Genomic DNA, 25,499 nt, shown 5'->3' on the forward strand with positions numbered 1-25,499 from the left:
ATCGACCGCGACCGCGACCGATCAGTGTGCACGGAACAAAACATCCAGCGAGCCAGATTTCGATCGGACGTCCACGTGCTCAAGGCCACGCCCACGTCCGTCGACCGATAGTTTGCACGGTTATGTGTATTTCCATTGTCCAGATTCCCGACCGCGACCGATCAGTATGCACGGTCACAAAACATCCAGCGAGCCAGATTTCGATCGGACGTCCATGCTCTCAAGGCCACGTCCACGTCCGTCGACCTATAGTTTGCACGGTTAAAGCTAGGAACATACTACGCGGACGTCCGTCGTAAATCGACCGCGACCGCGACCGATCAGTGTGCACGAAACAAAACATCCAGCGAGCCAGATTTCGATCGGACGTCCATGCGCTCAAGGCCACGTCCACGTCCGTCGACCGATAGTTTGCACGGTTATGTGTAATTTCATTGTCCAGATTCCCGTCCGCGGTCGATTTACGACGGACGTCCACGTAGTGTGTTCCTAGCTTAAAGCTAGGAACATACTACGCGGACGTCCGTCGTAAATCGACCGCGGCCGCGACCGATCAGTGTGCACGGAACAAAACATCCAGCGAGCCAGATTTCGATCGGACGTCCATGCGCTCAAGGCCACGTCCACGTCCGTCGACCGATAGTTTGCACGGTTATGTGTATTTCCATTGTCCAGATTCCCGTCCGCGGTCGATTCACGACGGACGTCCGCGTAGTGTGTTCCTAGCTTAAGTGTATATTAAAGCTGAGAGCTACGGACAGACAGTGCTCCCACGCAGAACAACGAGGACGATATATTATATCGTCCTCGTTGACCGGGACAGAAAAAACCCATACAAAAAAGCGTCCCCTGAAATGTATGGGACTTAAGGCTCCCCACAGACAGTCTTAAAAATTCATAATCTTAAAAAAAACTTGTATGCAATCTGACAGTTCAAACTGACACTGACAAGACACTGACAGATCTGAACTGTCAGATTGCATACAAGTTTTTTTTAAGATTATGAATTTTTAAGACTGTCTGTGGGGAGCCTTAAACTAGATGGCGCTGTTTCGCAGCCTGGAATTGGCCATAATCATATTTAACCCAAAATGTTTTTTATGAATTAGGTAATGTATTGAAAAGGGACGGATATATGCTAGTTATTTCTATTTTTTTCGTCACTAGTTTTGAGAGGTTTCGTGATTTGCCAGGCATGTTACTTGGATGTTACTGTATCGATAAACATTGCTCCGACCTTGGTACGACGCGGTAATCTGATACGGCTATTATACTCTGTCAAACAAGCCTGTCAGTAAATAAAAAAACTAAGAAAACTATAGGTATCCTTTTCTCTAGCACCCTAAAGAATAGGATGGATATAGTTTTCTTTGTTTTTATTTACTGACAGAGTATACTAACAAATTGGATTTGCAGATAATTTATTTCTCTTATGAGATTTCTCAATTTAGTAATCGAATTGACCGTTTTAGTATCCAATAGAAGCTAGCGCGTGAGTTTTAACAGTGGATCCTACCATCCTACCATTGCAATCATTAAGACCAACCTACGCTCGAAAGATATGTCTGATACACCCCTAATAGTTCTAGAAGTCATGTACCAAGCATGTGAAGCATGTTAAAGCACTTAAAAAAAAGTTTTCGCGCCAATCCAAATCTAAAATGTCAAATTCAATAGAAAAACTAGCGTGAAGTGTCAGCGTCACGCGATTCAGAAAAGCTTTTACCTGTATAATTATATTGTAAATACTATACGAATGAAGTGTGTTTATTAATAACATTTTAAAATATGGCGGAATCTTTAGGTAAGTATCAGAATAAGATATGATAACTCTCCGTATTGACATAAAAAGTGTTTTACTTTTAACTAACTGTAATCCTTGTTTAACTTTTAGCTGGACAAAGGGCTAAACGTCAGAAAACTGATAAGTTCGGAAGGTTATCGGCACTAGAGAAGCTAAAAAATTTGAAAGGAAAAGGCTCTAAAAATAAGTACGATGTGGACGACATGGAGAACGTTTATGACACGGTGGACGAGCGCGAGTACAGCGCGCGCGTTCAGAGCCGCCAGGAGGACGACTGGATCGAGGACGGTGAGCTAGCTTGGCCGTGTCCCGGCTCCACGAGAATCTCTTTCTTTTCTGGCTTAAGTAGTTTAGTTGAATCTTTAATAGCACACCAGTATGTTATAAACACTGCCATGTAGCTGGTAACTGTTGTTACTAGCTGTCATAATTATGGTTTTATTAGTCTACTAAAGAATTTCAATAATTTGAGTGAATAGGTACATAATGGATCCTGGAATAGGCATAGATTGTTTACAATATTCATTACAATACAATACAAATAAATACTCTTTATTGCACACCTTGATAAAATACAATAATAATATAAAACTAGGAAGCAACACGAACAAAAGTAAACAACAGGCAGTCTTACCGCTAAAGAGTGATTTCTTCCAGACAACCAGGGTATTCATTATATGTAGCGAAAATCTAATATGTGTTTGTTGCACACTTGTCATCTCATTATGCATTTTGGTTGATAACTACTCACGTGATTTGGATCTTCTTAAAAGGTGCTCTAAATTGCTTGGACATTAAATTAATCAAACATATCAATACTCCGCTATGTAGCCACAGCTACTGCAAGCAATTCAGAGGTGTGCTCGTCACTCTAGCTACTGGAACCATCTGAGTGGTTAAGAAGACATTTCCACCACTAATTTATTGATTTGCTTTACCAGATGGAACAGGATATGTAGAAGATGGCCGTGAAATTTTTGATGATGATGATGTTGATGACACTTATGTATCATCCACAAACAAAGAAAGTGGACGTGGTCAGAAACGGAAGGCTCGAGTGGCAGCCCCTTTGGCCAAAGGCAACATAAGGAACTTACTGGGGGCTATGCCAACTAAGAAAAAAGAGGTACAATGACTATACTTTGTAGTTAAATCTGTTGCTTTAATTAAACAGAAAAAATGTATATAATTATGATTTTCTTTTATAGGACAGCAAAATATCAGAAGATAATATTTTATCAGATATTATGTCGGACTTGGATGGCAATGTAGCCTCAGCAGCTGTCCAACCCAAACCTCTGATTGCCCAGAAGTCTGTCACAGTGAATTCTAGCAAGAAAGATGCTCAGAACTATTTCAAAAATCTGTCTTCTTCAGTGAAAAAGACTTCTAATATTTTTAGTAAGCAGCATAGTCTTGGAGTAAAAACAGAGAAAGATGACAATGTGAGTACATTGCCTATTAATAGTTGTCCATGATTTTTTTTTTGCTCTTGGTGCAGTTGGCCCAGTAACCTGCAAAAAGATTATACTTTTGGAAGGCCGCAAAAGTATCTTAGTAGAACAGTAAGAGTAACACATATGTGTCATTATCTGGGTGAAGGGACCTTATTGTCGATGTCGCTTACGGTGTTATGAGCGACGTTCGTGTACAAATACGACGCCGCGGAACGTACTTACGGTGTTATGAGCGACGTTCGTGTACAAATACGACGCCGCGGAACGTACTTACGGTGTTATGAGCGACGTTCGTGTACAAATACGACGCCGCGGAACGTACTTACGGTGTTATGAGCGACGTTCGTGTACAAATACGACGCCGCGGAACGTAAGCGCTATCGACAATAAGGTCCCTTTACCCAGATAATGTTACATATTTTTTCAGCATTTAATGTGTAAAATGTTATTGCGGGTGACTTGTACCCTATGGGCTGTGGATTAAAAAAGCAGAAATCTCTTTTCAATTACTCCTTTTAATTATAATGTTATATTTGGTGGTGATCTTATGTAATTGTAATTTTTTATGTTTTCAAGGCCATAGATAGTGAGGGTTCCAAGTCAAATGAAAAAACAGTATACAGTAAGCCGGAGTGGACTATTGAGAAAGATATTAAAAAAGAATTGGATGACAGTGCTTCACAAAACATTGAAGAGTTTGAAACACAAGATATTAACTTTGATGATGATTTTCATAACAATGCTTTACCTACACACATTGATGCTATAAAAAAAGCAGAAAATAGTATTTCCAGTTCGGCTGCCACCATTACTGATGTGGCTGATGAATTCCTTACTGAGCAATTTGAAATCTTTTCTACTACAAAGGAAGAAACTTCCCCTATGAAGCTCAAACAATTATCTAACAACTGGATGAATGAGATGGGTGACAACCAAGCCAGTGTATCTGTCCAAACTGATGGGTTATTGCCACTACAGACAAATGAGAATGGGGAGCAAATACTTAGATTTTACTGGCTGGATGCATGGGAGGACCGCTATGTCAAGCCCGGGGTTGTGTACCTGTTTGGGCGCGTGTATGTCAAGCCCGGCAACAAGTCTGCAGGAACTGTATCCTGCTGTCTGGTGGTGAACAATATTAATCGACAGCTATTCCTTCTACCAAGAGAATATGTGAGTATATTATTATTTTATTATAAATAGTATTCATATTAAAAGTTATATGATGGCTTCAGTCAGTCTAGCTTGCAAAAACTGTATTTTATCTGTTCATTAGTGGAACAGAAGTTTTTTTTACCATAAAGCCATGCAGGCTTTTTCATTTCCACATTTTGTAAACTTTACTATGCTAAAAAATTACTAAATACATATTCTGCACCAAGTATTAAGATTGATTTCTGTTTTAATTAACTAGGTTATAAAGTGACTCAGTGGGTGAGCGATTCCCGATAATTTTGTACATTTGGATCATGTCTCCGATTTTGATAAAAATTGGTAGTTTGTATGAAACCTTCCTTTTTTGTTACCAGATTTCTATACATTTTCGGTAACAAAAAAGGAAAGTTTCATACAATCAACCTGGGACAATTTGGGAAACCTAGTGGATCTTGCTCAGCATCATGGACTCTATCAGCCTACCAATTTTTATTCAAATCGGAGATGTGATCCAAATGTACAAACTTTTCGGGAATTGCTGAGGTTATAAAGTGACGTGAGTGAGTGAAAATGATACTTGGTCCCTTCATAACTTGTAAAGATTTTGTACTGTTTTACTATACATATACACATACAGTTGCAAATTTTTCTTTAGAGCATAATATCCAAATTTAAGTTGTATACATGCAACTTGAATATTAATTATGGACCATTAAGAGTAAAATGTATTATTAATTTTGCATTACTGCGGGGCTGTGGTAATATTTTGTAAAGCCAATGAAGTAAAAGCTTTATAGAGCTACCCAATTTAATTATTTACATGGACACAACCTAATTTAAACTTGTTATTTTATGCAAGTAGCCAAATATTTGGATATAGGTACATATACTTATTGTTGCCATTATTAGGGTTCTGAGTTTGTCTATCTGTCTCTGTATGTGTACGCATTTTTCCTTGATGGCTGTTTCAATAACATTGTCTTTCTATTTCTACAAAACTATTCAATAATGGAATAATATTTCTAGGAATAAAATAATAATGAATTGGTAATAGGTATCTACTCCTTTTTTGTAATTGTTATTATAAAGTTAGTATGTAAAACAATTTCAATTTATGTTGATGCACAAAACTGCTAAGCTGTATATTTCTAATTATTTATAAAGCAAGGCCACGCATTGCGAATGTTGGTAACATTCTTAAATAAAACGTACCATATTGTCGCTTACCAATACCTTACAACAAATAACTTTGCTTGTAATACGAATATTACCTACGAGTATTAGATTGACAATATGATGACCATTGGCTTGGGAATAGCACATTTATAATAACGCAAAAAATTATTTAGTGCTCATAACTATATTATTTAGGTGTCCGTGCCTTCGCTTGAACCACTAATGAGATTAACACCTTCATAACTCGGCCCTAATCGAGTGAATTCCTCGACTAGTAGCGCCATCTGGCATCATGCATATCAAGAATCTGCCCGGCGCAATGCGATTGTGTACATAATTATCTTTTAGGCACTTGTTTGTAGCCGGGTTCTTTCACCACCTCCACCTGGTTCTTTATCTTCAAGGTTTCATGCCACATACATAATACATCACTCCAATAATGTTAAAAGCATTAGCACCCATATTTTATAGTCATAGTGATTAATAACATTAAAACTCAGAAATGCTTGTTTTTATGAAAATAAGTTTAAGTACTTACATCCAATAGTTCCAATTTACGAGTAGGTACCATTACTAAGTACTTTAGGTAAATTAATAATTTATTTAATCAATCTTAAAAAAAAATATTGAAATAACAACTCCATTACCTTCTGTGTGAAATTTGCCACCGCTACTCCGGACCCTAGACATTTACATAGCCAGGTCAATGTTTCGACATGAAGCTAATTTCATCGAGATCATTAGAACCGTTTCCGAGATCCCCGAAATATTTTCATAAATCTCTGGGTAAAGGTATGAGATGGTTTAGTAATAATAATGGTTCTAAACCAAATTATACAAGTGAACTCAAATTATTCCCGAAGTTCCGTGCCTGGTGTTTCTCGAAAATTTACAGCTGTGTGCTTTCTGCGAGTTCAACGTATATTTGCTATTTGGTACCGTTAGCGTTTAGTCGCCTATGTATTCGTAGTAATATGTAGTTGCAATAAAAATCGCAGCTGACTTGTTTCTGTCCAAGATTTGCACATTTTTTTATGTGATAGAGTACTTACACTGTATTAAAATGTAAAGATGGTCAACCAAATCTTGTCTTGGCAATTGTCTTCGTAAAACTCGTGCCTTCCTAAACCTTGACGTCGGCGGAATCATCGACGAGCCATAAGGCCGTTTTCACATTATCCGATCCGATATCGGATGTCGGAAGAATTTCAATGGAAAAAATCCAAGATGGCGCCTGTAATGTATGGGATATAGGTTTAAGATCATTTAATCTCATAAGAATTACATACAATTCACTTAACGAGATTAGTATACAACAATATATAAATTTAGTTTAGAGCGCACAAAGAAACTTAATGACTTAATTTAACTAAACTAAAAGAGGTAGTTATACAAAATAATGCTTATTCTAACAGGCCGCGCGCAAAGCGGGCGGCGCCGGTGATGAGTCGATAACGCGCAAGTCGCTATGCAAAACAAGTTTACAATTTGGTTCACGGAAAGGCTACTAATAGATGCGGCATGCGTACGCTGAGCGTAGTTGGATTTTATATTCATATATTAAGAACAATATTGTTTAAATCATATTTTTGAGTAGCAGTATAGGTATTTTATCGTTATTTTGTTTTATTTTAATTGTGTTAATTACGTTAAAGGCACGTATTAAATATTTTTACGTAAACGGTATTATAATTATATAAACTAACCATCTAGACATGTTTTAAAATATGAATTTTAAGTAAGGATTTGAAATGTGGCATTGATTTTGCTTCTTTAATATTTTTTGGCAGTTTATTGAATAATTGAGCACCTTCATAGAGAATACTTTTACGTCCATAGTTTGTTCGTGACGGACGTAAAATTAAGTCATTGGCATTACGTAATTTTATTTTTTGCACATGGTGTTTTCTAGTGAAATTTAATTGACTTCTTATATCATTGTTAAGTATTTTTCTTACTAATAGGCAATTATAGTATATGTAGGTTTGATTTATGTTAAACAGTTTCGTTTCACTATAAATGTTTTCTGTTCGTGTTAAATAATTATATTGAAATAGCACTTTCACAAGTTTATTTTGCGCAATTTGTAGAGTTTGGAGGTTAGTTTTCGCCGCCGTACCCCATACTTCAATTAAATAGTCTATGTGCGGTTTTATAAGTGAGTTATATATGGTGTACCTTACTTGAGTTGGAATATTTTTTGCAAAGTTCCGCAAGGCTCCGGTTAATGATGTTAGTTTAGATTTAACTTTGTCAATATGCGGCTTCCAATTTAAATTTTTGTCCAGTATTAATCCTAGATATTTCTCCTTGTCTACTTTCTGAATGACTGCGTTATTAATTTTAAGAGGTGGAAATTCCGGTATTTTTTTATTCTTTGCTGCAAATATGATAAAGTTCGTTTTTGAACTGTTGATTGTTAATAAGTTAGACTGAAACCAAACATTTAATAGGTCCAAATCATTTTGCGCATCGTTTATAACAGTACTGATTGAGTTTCCAAAATAAAAGAGGCTAGTATCGTCTGCATATAGTGTAACATCACCTTTAAGGCTAAGTTCGTTTAGGTTATTTATATAAATAAGAAAGAGTAACGGTCCAAAAATTGAGCCTTGAGGGATACCGCACGATATGGCTTTTTCTTGGCTTTGATAATTTTGTATTTTGACTATTTGGCGTCGATTTGTGAGGTAAGATTTAAGTATATCTAATGCTGTACCAGCAATACCAATTGCTCGTAGTTTTTGTACTAATAGGCTGTGACTGACGGTATCAAATGCTTTTTTTAAGTCTATAAAAACGCCCAATGCGATCTGCTTATTATCTATGTTAACTTTGAGTTAGGGAATGCAAACCGGTAAACCGGTTTACCGGTTTCCCGGTAATTTTGCCAAATTTGGGTTCGGTAAATTACCGGTAAATATACTCAAAAACCGGTTTTTTACCGAAATTTAAAATTACTACAAAAAGCACTTCTGTCGCTGTTTCTTCGTAAATAAACATTTGTAGATACTTCTGGTAATCACTTTATTTAGTAAGAATTCGTTTTCTACATGAAAACGTTTATTTTTTGTATATATTGTGGTATTGAAAACATGTCTGTTATATCTTACTCACTGTAATACGTCGACAGTCAATACGCGCGAGAGGGATGACTGGTTGTCGTTTCATAAACGTACTAAGTACAATTATGTCTGCCGACATGTTTCGTGGCGTATGGAGAGTATGGAGATCCATCATGCTCTTGCAGCGGCTAGAGTCCGTGCATTGTTGCCTGCACTGTGCGTGCCTGCATAGTCGATTCCAAGATAAAAAAAAACCTGATTTCTATAAAACCAACTAGTTTGGACTGTGGATAATCAGTTCACTATCCACAGTTGGGTTTATAAACTCCAAATTTAGACCCCGAATGAAGAATAAGACCATTAATTCACTCATTGTTATTTAAATATTTGATTAGCTTTAATAAGATCCGGGTCCTCCTCGCCATGGTATCTTCATTGCTGAGGGTCGTGAAGTCCCAATATAATCAGTTTTATTCTGACTTTCTGTTCCGGTTCTGAAGTTGGGTGTAGAGGATAGAATAGAATAGAATAGAAAACGTTTATTTGGTGAAAATATACAAGTAAAACAACAATAGCCTCAAAAGAAATAGAAAGGATCTCATCTGTCCATCTTGCGACCTCTGGATCGTTAGCCATCAACCTTGCCAGTAATGATTAGTTGCTCAAGGTTGTGGCCTTTTTCCCTCCAAAAACTCCAAAATTCTACGTAAACAGATGGTTGATAACCTGGTGTTGATTTTCAATTCGCGTAAGATAGACACATTTGTACGGAAGGCAATTCAGGGTATTTGCAAAATCTTCATCTAGCACCGCATCTCGAAAATCTCAATGCGGTTGCAGCCTTTTTGAGACTAGATGAAAATGGAGAAGACTAGAGCGTAAACCAATCCGGTTTTGGTTTTTCTAGAGACATACGGTTCTCAGGAACCAAGACTTATGGAGATAATCCTTGTAGCTAGGACTCTTTTGGCCATTCCTATGCGTATTCTGATTTTCTTTTTCAGAAGAACCGATATTGTCGATGTTTGCGCCGAAGTATATGAAGTCATCTACTGTTACTGGCCTAAGAGCATCTGTGTGTTGTATCTACCTACCACAATCCACCACCATGAGCTTGGTTTTTACTGTGGTTAATCTTGAGATGCGTTTCCAGACTGATGCGTTCCATTTTACCAGTGCTGTCAACCATTTCCGCTTCATTGGCGGCCAGAAATTTGGTGTTATCTGCCTATCGAAGATTCGTTATTTTGGTGCGCACCAATGATGATTCTTCCCTCCCAGCTTCCGCAGGCTCTTCTGATGACATATTCACCGAAGGCAGGTGACGGGTAATCTTATCAACACCTTTTACAAAAGTAAAAGGGCTCGAAGGTTCTCTGCTAATTCAGTTTCCTTTTTCAACGGAATTTCAATTCAATGAAAGCTACCAAATGCTTGATGACAAAACGATGCAGTCAAAGGCTTTGCAATAGTCGATGAAGCAGAGGATCATCGAAGTACTGAATTCATAAACCATCTCTATCAATGGACGTATATTTAGGATCTGTTTGCACCTTTGCCCTTGACGAAACTTGCCTGTTTTTGCGGGATCTGCCAGTCCAGCATGTGACATATTATAATCTGCTGTGTAACACAGCACGTTTCTGGTGGGATATAAGAACCAGGGTCCTGTAGTTGTCCTTTACGCAATTACAAATACGTGATACTTATATGAATAATCTATGATAATTTCTAGTGTCTTTATTGATTTTATCGAAGATGAGTGCTAATTGTAAGATTTAGCATCTAAAATGTATTTATTTTTTGTAACAAAGTCCTAAAACCGGCTTTTTTCAAGATTTCATTAATCATATTTGTCTTTTGAAAGTGGTAGTTTAATTAACACTACTAAAAAAACTACTTAATTATTGATTTTGACGGAAAATATTGATTTTTCATGAAATAAAATCAAAACCGGGAAATTACCGGTTTACCGGTTTTTGCGACGCTATGTCGGTAAATTACCGGTTTTGAAAAACGACCGGTAATTGCATTCCCTACTTTGAGTCTTGTTACTATATCAATTGTTGCCGAAAGGGTGTTTGATTGGGGCTGAAACGCGTATTGTTTTTCGTGAAGAAAATGTATAGTGTCCAAATATGTTTTAATACGGTTATATAAGACTTTTTCGTATACTTTTGAAATTACTGGGAGAACGGAAATCGGGCGATAGTTATTTGGGTCAGATTGGGTACCAGATTTATAGATTGGTGACACTTTGGCTAATTTCAGGCTGTCAGGAAAAACACCTTCGTTAAGACTTTTATTTATGCAATTTGTTAGGTTTTCTTGGATTAGGATCGGTCCGACATCCGATATCGGATCGGATAATGTGAAAACGCACTAACACTTAAAAAATAATTGAAAATGTAGGGGCAAAGGTGTAATTGCCTGTACAGTGACAATCAATTATATTAAGGTCAGTGTGGGGAAGGCCGTCTACTCAGAAAGACCGTCTACTGGATATAACTTTTGTATTTATATGTCTATCACTTCTTACACCTCCGAAGGTATACCAGTTTTTCATCCTTAATCCATTGGTCTTCAATAGATATCCCTAGGACGAACACTAGTTAACAAAAAACGATTCGTGTTTCGAACTCGACCATCGAGTTCAACAAGGTTACGCAAAAAATAAAAATAAAATAGAAGCAATTGGAATATTTGTGCATTATGTATGTAACGTGTTAATTTAATAATCGTTCTTCCTGTCTCGTACAATTGATGCTCTTAAAACGCGTTCAATTTACTGTTTTATGTCCTGAAATATGTAACTTCGAAATTGTGCCTAGTCGGAAAGACGATATAAGAGTAAGGCAGCTTTTTTAGACTTTATGGGAAATAAGTCGAGTTTAAACGGGTGTTGTAGGTTAATTTTAAGTATAATTTTTGGCTTTGCTTGTGTCTGGAGTTCTGGACCTGAAAAAAGAAGGTTATCAACCACATTTAAGGGGCATATGACGGTCTTGCCTTATAAATAGAAAAATGCTGATATGTTGAAAATATCAACGTTATTTGTTTTAATATCTATTACATTACTCCTTGTTATTACAGAATATAACAATGAACATGATTTTTATACTTATTTCCATAAGAAATTACGCGACAACGAGGACTAGACGGTCTTTCCGTACTCAGCGCGTGGGGATGGTCAACCCGCCGAGCCTTAAAAAAAGTGTTTTTATCACATAAGTTTACTTTCATTCACCAAAGTATTATAAAAGCTGTGTAGAATATAAAATTTGCTAGCCCATAGGACCATGCAGATCACTCCAGACTACTTTAATAATCTAGTTTTATCCACTCAAACTTTATTTTAAATAAAGTATGTCGGTCTTGCCCGCACTGACCTTTGTGATAGCCAAAGCGTCAAATATGTCTATCTGGGTTCGAAATTATCATATCCGATAATTATCACGTGTATAAGAAATCCACATATTACATTTTTTCATGAGAAAAACATAGGCTAGGTATTGTTTCTTAGCAAATTCTAACACAAGATAAATCCAAATAGAATTTATAACTTTTCAAATTTAATATCCAACAATATCAATTAGTAGTATTTTATACAATCGTGATATAATACAAAGCTTTTCAGTCGAGTACCATGTTTAGGCCACGAAGCTTGCTGAGTGGCCTAATAGTACGGTACGAGAGTGAAAAGCTTAATTATATCACTATTGTATACAATACTTTTTCTACGAGTCATCATCTTCATCATCAATGGACGGAAATATCATTCATGCAAGTTAAAATTAATGTTAATAGAGTCCAGGGATAGAGTCGTTCACCGTTGTATCAACATCGAATTACCTAGCAACCAATTGTTTGTAATAACCGTCCCTGATTGGCCGATCACGCGACAGAAAAAAAAATGTGTTTCAGATGCAGGAAAATTTGCCAGGTATCGCAAATTAGTATAGAAATTGTATGAAGTTCTATTTTTGAAATTATTACAGTTAACTAAAGTCAACTATAATGAGCTTATTATAATTGAGTCGGAACTGCCATAGAGTATCCAACACTGAAAAGTTAGCACTTATAGTTTAGTCTGTGGTGTCCTAATTGACAGATTACAGTCGACATCGACAAGTAGAAAAAGATAATTTGAGTATATTCTATTTCCATTGGCTTTGATGCTGCTCATTAGTTCTAAATGCCGACTGAGATCCTTCATTTTGTTTGTTATTATCAATTGATAATTATCGACCTATTATTATCATTGATAATTAATATTATCCTTTTGAACCCTATGTGTCACTATATGTATACTCATTCATTACTACACTGCTTACGACACTTGTCCCTACTAGAAATGACTAGTAAATTAACACGTTCGACGCCGGTGACACAGCGTCTGTGATCAAAAAATCCTTACTCCTATGCCTGTGACACATATGTGTGTTTTAATTTATGAGCCTTTTTGTTGCCAAATTTCAAATTAAATAAAAAATGATTGAACATACAGTTATGTTATTCAAAATTAAATCTAAATACGCTTTGGTTTCAAAATTTGTAAGTTTTTGATATTGCACAAGATTACCTTTATACAGTGCCGGGTGGCACAAATATGTGTCATTTTTAAGACAGATTTCAGCGGTTCTCAAAATTTTCATTGGAACTTACTATAGTAAGTTCCAATGAAAATTGCACAGCCAATATGAAATAAGTCAACAATTTAGTACTAATTTTGTATTAATAGTATTACGTACGATATTAATAGTATTTCGTACGATTGTAACATAATTAAGATTTTAATAAACCGTGTTTAGGCCAGTTTTACTGACTAAACTTATGGAACTTTTTTATCACAATTAATTTCCAATTTAGGTAATAACTTTTCTTAGTACTTGGATAGGGTTTGAGATCCGGATATCCGAATTATCTGGATATCCGTTGAATTTGAGATCAGGATCCGAGGTCTCATCGGATCCGGATAAAACGGATAATACGGATCCGTTAAACATGGGCATCGATCCACACCAGAAAGAATTTTCGAATGAAATTTATGAATTATTCCCTGTATTTTGTCGCGTAAAATGTTTATTCACATTTGTTTAATTCAAATACTACAGAATATCAAGCTAGGTTAGGTTCGGTACATTACGCCATGCAATTAATCCATAAAACTATACGTATTAATGTTAACAAACTAAAAAATAAAATGAACAGTAAACGGAGTAAACCATAGTTTTTAAAACTTTTTTCGTTACTAACTAGATGTATCCCGCAGGAATAACGATAAATTATTCATTTTCTATAAAGCAGAAACGTTTGCCATGGATGTTCTTTAGCTTAGTGATTAATTAAAGATCATGGAGGTAATTATGTAATTACATACGTAATCATTTTATTAGCTCATTTCAGATCCAATTTTTTTTGTATTTAATGAGATGGGAGGCAAACTAGTACACCCAAACCACCAGAATAGGGTTGCAAAAAACGGTTTTTTTTTCTGGCTTGAAAAAAACATGAAGAAAAACCGTGAAAAAAAAAACAGTTTTTTTTTCTGGAGTATGTTTTTTTTCTAAAGTACGAAATCTCAAAATTTGCAATATAGTTATACTTTTATACGGTTTTTTAGACTTAATGTTAACTATTAAACGAATTTAATCAAATCCTATAATTTCTGGTCTTATAAAAGTTACATTTACGAAATCTGTAGTTGATAGTTATCACCATTTACTGTTGGCAACACCACCGCCTCTCTACGCTACACGCAACATCGGGGATTCCCCAATAAACGTTTGTATACTGAATGTTAATTGAATTAAAATGTACGTTATTGTTATTGAAACACGTTACAACTCACGAAAAACCGTTATTGTCGTATTATTTGTTCATCTGAAAAAAAAAACACATTTAGAAAAAAAACCATGGTGCTCGGTTTTTTTTCATGTTTTTTTTCATAATTCTGAAAAAAAAAACATTTGGTTTTTTTTCTATTTACAACCCTACACCAGAAGGATTGGAGTGGACCTCCATAATACTTTTTGTGTAGATAGTTAGATACATACATATTGACACTCCCGGGTCCAACGCAATAAAATTATATTATTTTAAATTTTTTTCCTACATCTGCTATTTTGCATGGATATCATTATAGGCTGTGGTTACGGATATTTGACGCCCCAGGAAAACGGAGGTACTAGAACAGGTTCACTAGAACAACACTAAATTACCCTGCATTAGCTTATGTATGTTAAACAAAAAATATTGGCCTACTGTTTAATGTTATATGCTGTAGAATGGGAGTGACATTCATTGTGAATTTGTAACTTCAAACTCTAGTAAATCCATACTGCTTTTTTTTGTAATCATCCTTAAAACCGAATCGATTTATCCGAGTTGAAGTTAAGCGACACAATTGTGTTAAAAGTCCGTATATTTATTATGTCTTTTTGTGAGTTTAAATCATTTTATTTCAGTAACAGCAGCTTAGATTTGACGAAACCCCTATAAAAAGTGACCATTTCAACACGGATCCGTTTTATCCTAAATATCCGAATATCCGGATCCGGCAAATTTTAAGATCCGAAATATCCGGATCCGAAAAATCGGCGGATATTGCAAACCCTATACTTGGGGTACTGAACTTGTCTAAAAGGCAGTAAATATGAGAAATTTTGACAAATGTTAATAACTTAAATTATAATAGCAGTAATTATTCCCTATTATATATAAAAATAATCGATATATCAGTCACAATTTTTAAATGGACATTTTCGGCCGCCTCCTAAGTATCTATGTGTATAATAATCTATGTTGAGTTCATTAGTGCTAAAGTTTGAGAAACACTGAGTGATAAAGTAATTACTTACGGTTTTCTTCCATTTTGTGAGTTTTAAACTATTTTTCCGTCTTTTTCGAGCATTAGCACCATCCCACAGCACGTCAGAGAGATGACTGACGCCGCGAAATCAAAATAATCGCATTTTAGTAATTTACCTCTGAACTATGCCAGTTGACACATACCTTGTGACCATGTTATTCCTATGCCAGTAACACAAATATGTGACTACGATAATTACGCCCGCCATAGCTAAAGGGCTTAGTGAAACGCTGCCGGCGTCGAACGTGTTAAGTAATTATAAATAATCATAATATCGTTTTCATCACATTTGCTGTTTAAAGGTCTCATTGCGTCTACGTGTACTGAAGAATAATGAACTATTTTATTCCCAAGGGAGTAATGGATTTAGTTTTAAAAATTAATACAATCCGTTCAATAGGCAAAGGATGTTTCAATCAGCGAAGGATTTTTTTTGCACAACTAAAATTTGACTATTAAGCTATAAAAAAATATTATACGGTATGAAAAATGCATTTTTTTTATGTTTTACAATTATTTCAGTGTGTTTTACATTTATTTTGTAAATTTCACGTTGATAAATCGTTATAAATTGCAATCTGGCAGGAAATTGTGACGTCCATCTCGATTTGCGCTTGACCGCGTTGCCATAGCAACGGGCAGCACAACACCGCCATTCATTGAAGGTTTTGCCTTATGATTTTTTTTCTCTGTGTTTTCCTCTCAAATGTGATGAAAAATATTGTGTGTAACTCAGGAGGTACCTAAGGATTTTGTAAACTCGTGTCTTTAACTCTCTCCAGCCTGCGGCTGTCGCGAGTTATTACACTCGTTGACAAAATCCCTCTTACCTCCCTTGTTGCACAATATACTATTATTGCAGCATGGTAAAAAGTTGTTACAAAACATTATAAAGAATCTCATGGACCCCAGTAGGGTATTGCAAACAAGTTCCCAGACTTACGCTAAGTACTAAGTACTTATTTAGATTAAGTAATTCAACATTAACTTTCTCCATACAAAAAAGCGTACCCCTGAAAAAAGCTTAGTTTTTGTTTGTTCGCATGTTGTCTAACTATTGCCAAATAAAATGACTAGATGACGTTGGTGGACTAGGAAAATGTCACATCCGTTTCGTTGTCATTAATATAATATACTTAGTGATAATAAACCTATATGTTGAGCTCAAATACGTTCAACAAAACGCAATCATTGTGCCAACAGATGTGACATCCAGTGACATCTGACATCCATGTCACATCACAAATGTCATTGTATGATTTATTGAATATTCATAATATATGGATATTAAATATTTTAGAATCGCAGCAGCAATGCGAGTAGAGATACAGAATTAATAACTGTATAAATTAATAATTGTATGACCAATGACCTCATACATAAAATTACCAGTTTAGGTGACAGAAGGCGAATCCAATTTGTAAACATTAAATTTAATGTGCTAAGGAAAAGAATCTTTCCGATTTTCAACGGGACACGGCTGAAGGGGCGAGCTGGTTTCGACTGCGCCCATGCATCTCAATTGTCCAGAAAGTTCATTCGAAGATCATTTTGCTTATAATAATCTGAGTAATCACAGTGAATGGTTTGACAGTATTTCAGCTAACATGTAGAGAGACTTGCTAGCTTCGTCGGTCAGGCTTCGTCTTGGACACAACGCCGATAGTTAGGCCGCCAGGTGTGGCACTTTGGATTACGTTTTTATAATAAATTAATGATAGTTTGTAGATATTGTTTTGGTAATATATTTTCTACTCGTATACTATACTCGTTTGGTACTCGTATAAACCTAAACTGAGATAATAAATGAATAAAAGGAAATAATTAGTGAAACTCTGATATAAGTAATAATTAATGAGACTAAATGCGTTTTCACATTATCCGATCCGATATCGGATGTAGGACTGATACCCCATACATTACAGGCGCTATCTTGGATTTTTTCCATTTAAATCCTTCCGACATCCGATATCGGATCGGATAATGTGAAAACGGACTAAGACAATAGATACCTTGTTAGTGTTATATACCTATGCCTATGTATATCCCACCAAAAACATTCTGTAAAAAATAGCCGTCTCGATGGAGCTGCTTGTTTATCTCTAAAAAGTAATGAAATCTACATAAAGTTCCTTACTGCGATTTCTTTATTATTATAGTTAACTAGCCTTTGCCCGCGGCTTCGCTCGCGTTAAATTCGAAAATCTCTCCACAAACTTCCATCCTCCATTCTAAGGAAGTGGGGGGATATAAAAAGAGACAAAAAGTAGCCTATGTCACTTTCCATCCAGTCAACTATCTCCACTTAAAAAATCACGTCAATACGTCGCTCCGTTTTGCCGTGAAAGATGGACAAACAAACAGACACACACACTTTCCCATTTATAATATTAGTATGGATGTTGTGTGACTTGGCCGTTGAAGTGTAGCGGTGCTGGCGACAGATTGGTGCAATGGTGTCATGGAGCACCTGGTTATAAACTTCTTTATACCCTTGTGTACAAAGAAGTTTATAAGTTTCATATTCGAAGGTTCGTAAAGCCATGAAGCCGAGCTGATAATCATTGACGCTAAACGCCGATCGAAACGCAGTCTGAAATGGGTGATAAACGTACGACACGAGCAGGTATGCGTACTTATGGCTCGACCACCTTTTTCGATTGTGTGTCACCGTAAGTACGCGTAAAAACCGCTGCGCATAGTAGTCGACCATCCAACGCGTACTTGCTCGTACGCCTATCACCCACTTGACGTCGCGCCAACACTTTATGGAAAAAGCGGGTTTTCGACAACTAAGTACCAATAAGATTTTAGACATTCAAAAATCTTCAATAATACTCAACTGTTTCGGTCGCACTCGTTCAAATATAGGATAGGATTGGTATGAGCGAGACGGTCAGGAGATTGATTGTCAACATGATATCTATCATAAACACCGTTCGAAATGGCCTCATTAAAATCTAAATTTTAAATATATTGAAAGTAATATTACTAATCATTGACGTCACGCTCAAAATGAAAGAGATAGAAAATTGACAGTATGGTACTCTTTTGCATGATTGTCATAATTCAAAATAAGAACGATGGTTTGCGTTGTAAACAGGGACTGAAACATGACACGGGCCCCTAGCGTCATCTATATACTTTTCACTGTATCACTTGTAATGCCGTTGAACTACCGCGTGCGTATTTAAAAAAAAAACGACATTTTTATTCAAATGACACTCTTAGTGACATCTAGTGACATAGATTTACGGCTGCCAACGGGGTACGGTATTTAGTATGGACTCTGCTGGTCCTTTATAATCGTCCTTGATAATACCATAGGAACTGTCTCAGCTTTTTTAGGCATGCAGTTATTGTCAAATTTTTTATATCACTAACTAGTACCTACTGTACGTACCTTACCTAATAGGTAATGTACAGTAATGTGGTAATTCTAATCGGAGGATTTAGGATAAAAAATGATAGGATAGCCACATTAGATGTAGTCATATTTAGTAATGTTATTTCTGTAATGTTCATGAGTGACCCTTTCCCAGATAACTCCACCAATGTGCCACCTGTTCCAAATCCCAATCTCCGTCCTCGTAAACTCCGTCGGAGCTGTAGTGCTGATTAACAGTAGCTATAGGTATTTTCCAATGACGGCAATGACAATTCATTGGACTTATTTTCAACTGAACCGAGATTCTTAGCCACGGCCGGGCGTTGATTCGAGGCTTTAGTCGCCCCATGCACTATTTAGTACTGCTAAGATTATTGAAGCGTCCTATTTGATGATTGGTGTATTCTGTAATAGGCTACTAGACTCATATCGAAATTGGCACAATAAATGATTGTCTTCTGTAGTATTTGACATAAAAAAAAACAATATTTATAGATTTTGGGTATTAAAAGTGTATGATGACTACGTATTTTCGATTAAAAATGTGTGTAATATTTTTTTTGGCCACCGAAAATGCTGTCAGCGATGTAGAGACGTTATCGAATTCGAACTTACTCCATGTCAAAACAATCACTGCCATAATGAACTTTATGCCTCATACTCAAAAGTCAGAAAATGTTGTTTTCAAATAGAATGACCTGATGCACAGATAATCTATAGTATATATACATGATTGTGTTGTTTTCGCCTGATTACGTAAAAGTAATTTTTTTTTTGCTGTTTTTAGGTCATAATAAAATATGGTAATATTTCATTTCGGTTAATTGGACAGTACTTAATCATATAAGACAGACTTTAAAGCGCACCACACACATAGCGCGGGCGCGGGCGGGTGCGTGCGTCTGCGGGCCCGCCGCGCGTTGTGTTAGCCAGTTTATAATGTACATCCACACACACAGCGCGGGCGCGGGCGGGTGCGGGTTCCGTAGTTTTCTCAAAAACTACTGATCCTATCAAGTTCAAAACAATTTTGCTAGAAAGTCTTTATAAAGTTCTACTTTTGTGATTTTTTTCATATTTTTTAAACATATGGTTCAAAAGTTAGAGGGGGGGGGACGCACTTTTTTTTTAACTTTAAATACCTATCCAACAATATATCACATGTTGGGGTTGGAATGAAAAAAAAATATCAGCCCCCACTTTACATGTAGGGGGGTACCCTAATAAAACATTTTTTTCCATTTTTTATTTTTGCACTTTGTTGGCGTGATTGATATACTGGTACCAAATTTCAGCTTTCTAGTGCTAACAGTTACTGAGATTATCCGCGGACGGACAGACAGACATGGCGAAACTATAAGGGTTCCTAGTTGACTACGGAACCCTAAAAAGGGTCGTGTAGCCTATTGAGAGCATAATAAATAAATATTTGCAGAAAGTAGACCCGATCACGCTGGAGGCGACCGAGCAGCTGGTGAGCATGACGGACGTGTACGAGGAGTTCAGCAGCAGCGTGGCGGGCGCGCTGGGCCTGCCCGAGTTCAAGTCGCGCAAGGTGGCGCGCCGCTACGCCTTCAGCCTGCCAGACGTGCCCGCCCTCTCCGACTACCTCCAGGTCAAATACTCGGTCAGTTCACTACTACTACTACATCTCTTAACTACTACACTCATTCATCATACGATGGCATGCAGGTACCATTTCAATTTACTTGGTTTTGGGATGTCTTTTTAACATTATACTGTTTTTTTATTATTTTGAATACCCTGCATGGCTGGTAGGGATTGATTTTATCATCTTGAGTGGGAGTATTATTAGCGTGTCCCTCTGACCGCTCATGTCGTTAACTGACAGCGGCTACAGCTCTATAGCAACCTTGTATGTATTTCGACAAGGTTAACAATGACGCGTCGCTCACGTTATAGTCGATACGTGTGTGGTGAAAAAGCCCGCAAAAAATAGTACTTTACGATACAAGTGCGTAAAAAAGGGAAGTTCGAAACGAGTGACGATAAATTAAAACACGAATGAAGGTAGTGTTTTAAATCGACACGAGTTACGAATTTCCTTTTCGCACATGTATCGTACGACGTTTTTCAGTACAGATGGCCCTCCGAAGTTTCGACCTGACATACTTATATAATGAACCACTTCTCGCACTATTGCGTAAAAAAACAACATCTGTACTGAAAAAGATTGTTGTAGTAATGTAAAGTTTGTAAATTGTCCGTATTAATCGGTGTGCATTTGTTTGTATCGGATTTGCAGGCAGCATTTCCTGCTCCCCCAACGGGCAAGAAGTATCTGACGTTCTCACATATTTTTGGCTGCAACACGTCTTCGCTGGAGACTTTCCTGCTAGAGAGGAAGATCAAGGGGCCGTGCTGGCTGGAGGTGCGGCAGTGCAGCGCCGTGCAGGCCAAGGTGTCCTGGTGCAAGCTCGAGGGGGCCACTGACAAAATGGAAAATATAAGCGTCATCAGGACTGGGGATCTGGAACCTCCACCAATAGTCACATGCACGGTAATAATATTGACTACCAAGCTACTAATGTACCTACTAGAGGTAGGGTCTTATTTGAAAACTTAGCGGTGATTGGGGTCATACTCAAAGTGCATGAAATCCAAGTCTAAGATTCGTCCTATTATAGCAACTCTTCCTCTTTTTAGTTTTTAGGGTTAGTAATATTTGATTACTATTATTTGATTTAAACTATCACTTTATGATTGAAAAAATACTCTTTTTCCAGATTAACATGAGAACAGTTATGAATGAAAAAACTAGGAAACAAAAAATACTAATGTTAAGTTGTTTGGTACATAACAACTTTCCTGTACACAAACCACCACCGAACCCGCCTTTCCAGCAACATTTCTGTGGTAAGTATCACATGTGTGTTGGCGCAAGAGTTGAATGCAGCGGGTGAGCGTGACTCGTGAGTGTAACGTGGTGTTCTGTTGCAGTGGTCACCAAGTGCGCCGACCTGTGGCCCATGGACCTGAAGCAAGCGCTGGCGCAGTACAAGTCCACCAAGTTGACCAAGTGCGATACAGAGAGGGAACTGCTAAACTATTTCATGGTGCAATTTTGGAAATTAGATCCCGATTTGGTCATAGGCCACGATCTACAAGGTTTCCAACAAGATTTATTAATAGGGAATGTATTGGACCTAAATATACCGAATTGGTCTCGTTTGGGACGACTAAAGAGGTCCACGGCGCCACAAAGAAAATTCGCAAGTAAAGACGCTTTTTTGGGGCGGCTGGTCTGCGACATTAAAGTTTCTGCCATGGAACTCATCTCGTCGAGGAGTTTCGATATGGATACGCTCTGTGTAAACGTTCTCAAAATGGCCGAAGGCGAACGGGTCGACGTGGCCCTTGAAGATTTACCCAGATATTACGAAAACAGTGCTGATCTCCTCCAGCTAGTGTCGCTGAGTATGCAAGACGCATCCTACATCCTCAAGATGATGTGCGAACTGAACGTGATTCCGCTCGCCTTACAAATCACGCAAATAGCCGGCAACGTGATGTCGCGGACGTTGCTGGGCGGGCGCTCCGAGCGCAACGAGTTCCTGCTGCTGCACGCCTTCACGGAGCGCGAGTACATCGTGCCCGACAAGGCGCCCGCCGCCGCCGCCGCCGCCGCCGCCGCCGACGCCGACGCGCCGCCCGCCAAACAGCCCAAGAAGAAAGCCGCCTACTCCGGCGGCCTGGTACTCGACCCTAAGAAGGGCTTCTACGACAAGCTCATTCTGCTCATGGACTTCAATTCTTTATATCCCAGTATTATACAGGAGTACAATATTTGCTTTACTACAATAAAAAGGAAAAACACTTCCGCTCCCGATGACGACGTAAGCAATCTAGTGCTGCCGGGACCTAATAGCGAATTCGGCGTTCTACCGACGCAAATTCGTAAGCTTGTAGAAAGTAGAAGAGAAGTAAAAAAGTTAATGAAGGCGAGTGACCTATCCCGGAGCAGTACATGCAGTACAACATCCGGCAGACGGCGCTCAAGCTGACGGCCAACTCCATGTACGGGTGTCTGGGGTTCGCGCACTCGCGCTTCTACGCCAAGCCGCTGGCCGCGCTCGTCACCTTGAAGGGCCGCGAGATCCTGCTCAACACCAAGGACATCGTGCACAAGCTCAACTACGAGGTGGTCTATGGCGACACCGACAGCCTGATGATCAACACCAACTGCCTCGACTACGACTACGTTTTCAAGATCGGCAACGATTTGAAACGAGAGATTAACAAAAAGTACAAACAGATCGAGTTAGATATTGACGGTGTGTTTCGATACCTGCTACTATTAAAAAAGAAAAAATACGCAGCGGTCGTAATTAGTAAAAACAAAAGCGGAGAATATGTAATGAGTCAAGAACACAAAGGTCTGGACATCGTGCGGCGCGACTGGTCGCAACTGGCGGCCGAGGCTGGCCGCTTCATCCTCGCGCAGATCCTGTCGGAGCAGACCGCCGACGACCGCCTAGAGACCATACAGGCCCACCTCGGCAAACTGAAGGAAGACCTCGTCGGCGGAAAAATACCACTCTCTATGTTGACTATAACGAAGCAGCTGACGAAAAATCCTAGCGAATATGCTGACAAACATAATCAACCGCACGTCCAAGTGGCTCTCAGACTTAATGTGAAAAATAGTAGACGATTCAAAAAAGGCGATGTCGTTCCTTATATTATTTGCGAAGACGGAACTACGAACTCTGCGACGCAAAGAGCATACCATATAGAAGAACTCAAAAGTAGTGAACAATTGAAGGTAGATTACCAGTACTACTTGGCACACCAGCTTCACCCGGTGATTTCGCGCATCTGCGAGCCCATCGAGGGCGTGGACCCGGCGCGCGTGGCCGGCTGCCTCGGCCTCGACCCCTCGGGCTACAGGCAAGCCGTCAAGAAGGAAGCCGCTCAGGCGGACACCTACGAACTCGAAAATGAACAAGAAAAGTATAGACATTGTAAAGATTTCCTTTTCACTTGCGTCGGAGAGAGCTGCAAGTTCGAGAATAAAATCAGGGAATCGTTTGTGAAAATGGACAAGGAGACCGTGTCATTCATGGAATGCTGCCAAAACCCAAAATGCAGCTTGAAGCCGTCAGATTACTTGTCGAGCGTGCAGAACGCGCTGAGCGCGCAGCTGCGAGCGAGCGCGGCGCGGTACCACGGCGGCTGGCTAGCTTGCGAGGACCCCGCGTGCGCGCACCGCTCGCCGCGCCTGCCGCAGGCCTTCGCCGCCGGCTTCCCGCTCTGTCCGCGCTGCGAGAAGGGCGTCATGTTCAGAGAATATACCGAGAAAGACCTCTATCTACAAATTAACTTCTTTCTCTTCCTCTTCGACCTCAACAGAAGCAATAACTCAAGTAAGTTGATCAAAAGTATTTTTTTTATTTGTGTTTATGCTCTTCAAAGGATAATTCCCATGCACTAAGTATATTAAATGTCAGTGTATAGTCTATTTAGCCCGCAAAATAAAATCGCTATTTGCCTCCTTTTATGGATCAAATTCCTTACAGCCAGTTCAGGTATTTTATAAAACGCGACCACTCAATTCGTTGACCTTAAATTGTATGATTAACCGGCAGCGGTAGGTACTAACAGTACAATGTTTGCGAGTAACGTCCACTCTTGTTACAGAGGTCCGAGTCGCTTCGCACGTGGCTTCTGCTCTGCAAGTGCTGAAAGAGATGACTGAGGACTGGCTGGCGCACTCGGCCTACTCCATAATAAACCTTGCCAAGCTGTTCCGCTTCTTCAGCGTGGAGCCGAGACTCGGCTGCCGGTCGACGGCGGAGCCCGCCGAGGTCGACATCCTCCCGGAGACTGAACATATAGACGCTTTCATGGAGTTAGGCTCTTACTAGTTTACACCCGGTATTTTTCGATTTATATATTTAATAAACTTACTCGTAGATACGTATGGTCACTCATTTCATTCAGTATACATTAACATACGTTTCACGTACTTATAACGTTTTGTAAGTATACGTTTAATTCGCTCTAATAACGTTTCCAAAATTCAGTTGTTGTTATGGTCTAGAACCACGATTGAATGATTAATGTACTATGTAGTTAGAGTTACATACTAAAATACTGCCTGTTATTAAGGCTGCTTTCAAGAAAAACGTCAAAATAATGTAAAATTGATAGTTTTAGTTGGTGAAATACTACACTTTCCGTTATCTAACAGATATACAGGGCCTGTAACAAAGGCGAAGAATTGAACTGTAGGCTGTTCTCCTTATACTGATCAACATTTGTTCAGTGACTTTTAAAAATTATAAAGTCTTTAAATTTTTAATTTTTCAATCAAAATAAATATTAGCTTCAATGTACGCCATTATTGTTGTCATTGACGTTGTCTGTCACACTTTAGACTTAACAGAATTCGCAATACATTACCTCTTAGAAAAAACTTTCAAGGGTGATAAAAATCAAAATACAAGTTATTTTTAAAAGTCGCCGAACAAATGTTGATCAGTATAAGGAGAATAGCCTAGAGTTCAATTCTTCGCCTTTGTTACAGGCCCCACTCTGTATTTAATTCAAGTTTCAATTA

At 38.2% G+C, this 25,499-nt stretch overlaps 1 protein-coding gene across 1 annotated transcript; it reads left to right on the forward strand.

Moving 5' to 3' along the window:
* Positions 1-1,704: 1,704 nt before the first annotated feature.
* On the forward strand, positions 1,705-24,856 carry LOC125241601 (DNA polymerase alpha catalytic subunit). Its single transcript, XM_048150159.1, is given in 11 exon segments — positions 1,705-1,804; positions 1,895-2,092; positions 2,746-2,930; positions 3,013-3,249; positions 3,838-4,434; positions 20,352-20,543; positions 21,183-21,437; positions 21,664-21,793; positions 21,878-22,888; positions 22,891-24,303; positions 24,578-24,856. Coding segments are annotated over 11 exon segments (4,461 nt in total). The 5' UTR covers positions 1,705-1,788; the 3' UTR covers positions 24,805-24,856.
* The last annotated feature ends 643 nt before the right edge of the window (positions 24,857-25,499 follow it).

Source organism: Leguminivora glycinivorella, chromosome Z, assembly GCF_023078275.1.
Source record: "Leguminivora glycinivorella isolate SPB_JAAS2020 chromosome Z, LegGlyc_1.1, whole genome shotgun sequence".
Lineage (NCBI taxonomy): Eukaryota > Metazoa > Arthropoda > Insecta > Lepidoptera > Tortricidae > Leguminivora > Leguminivora glycinivorella.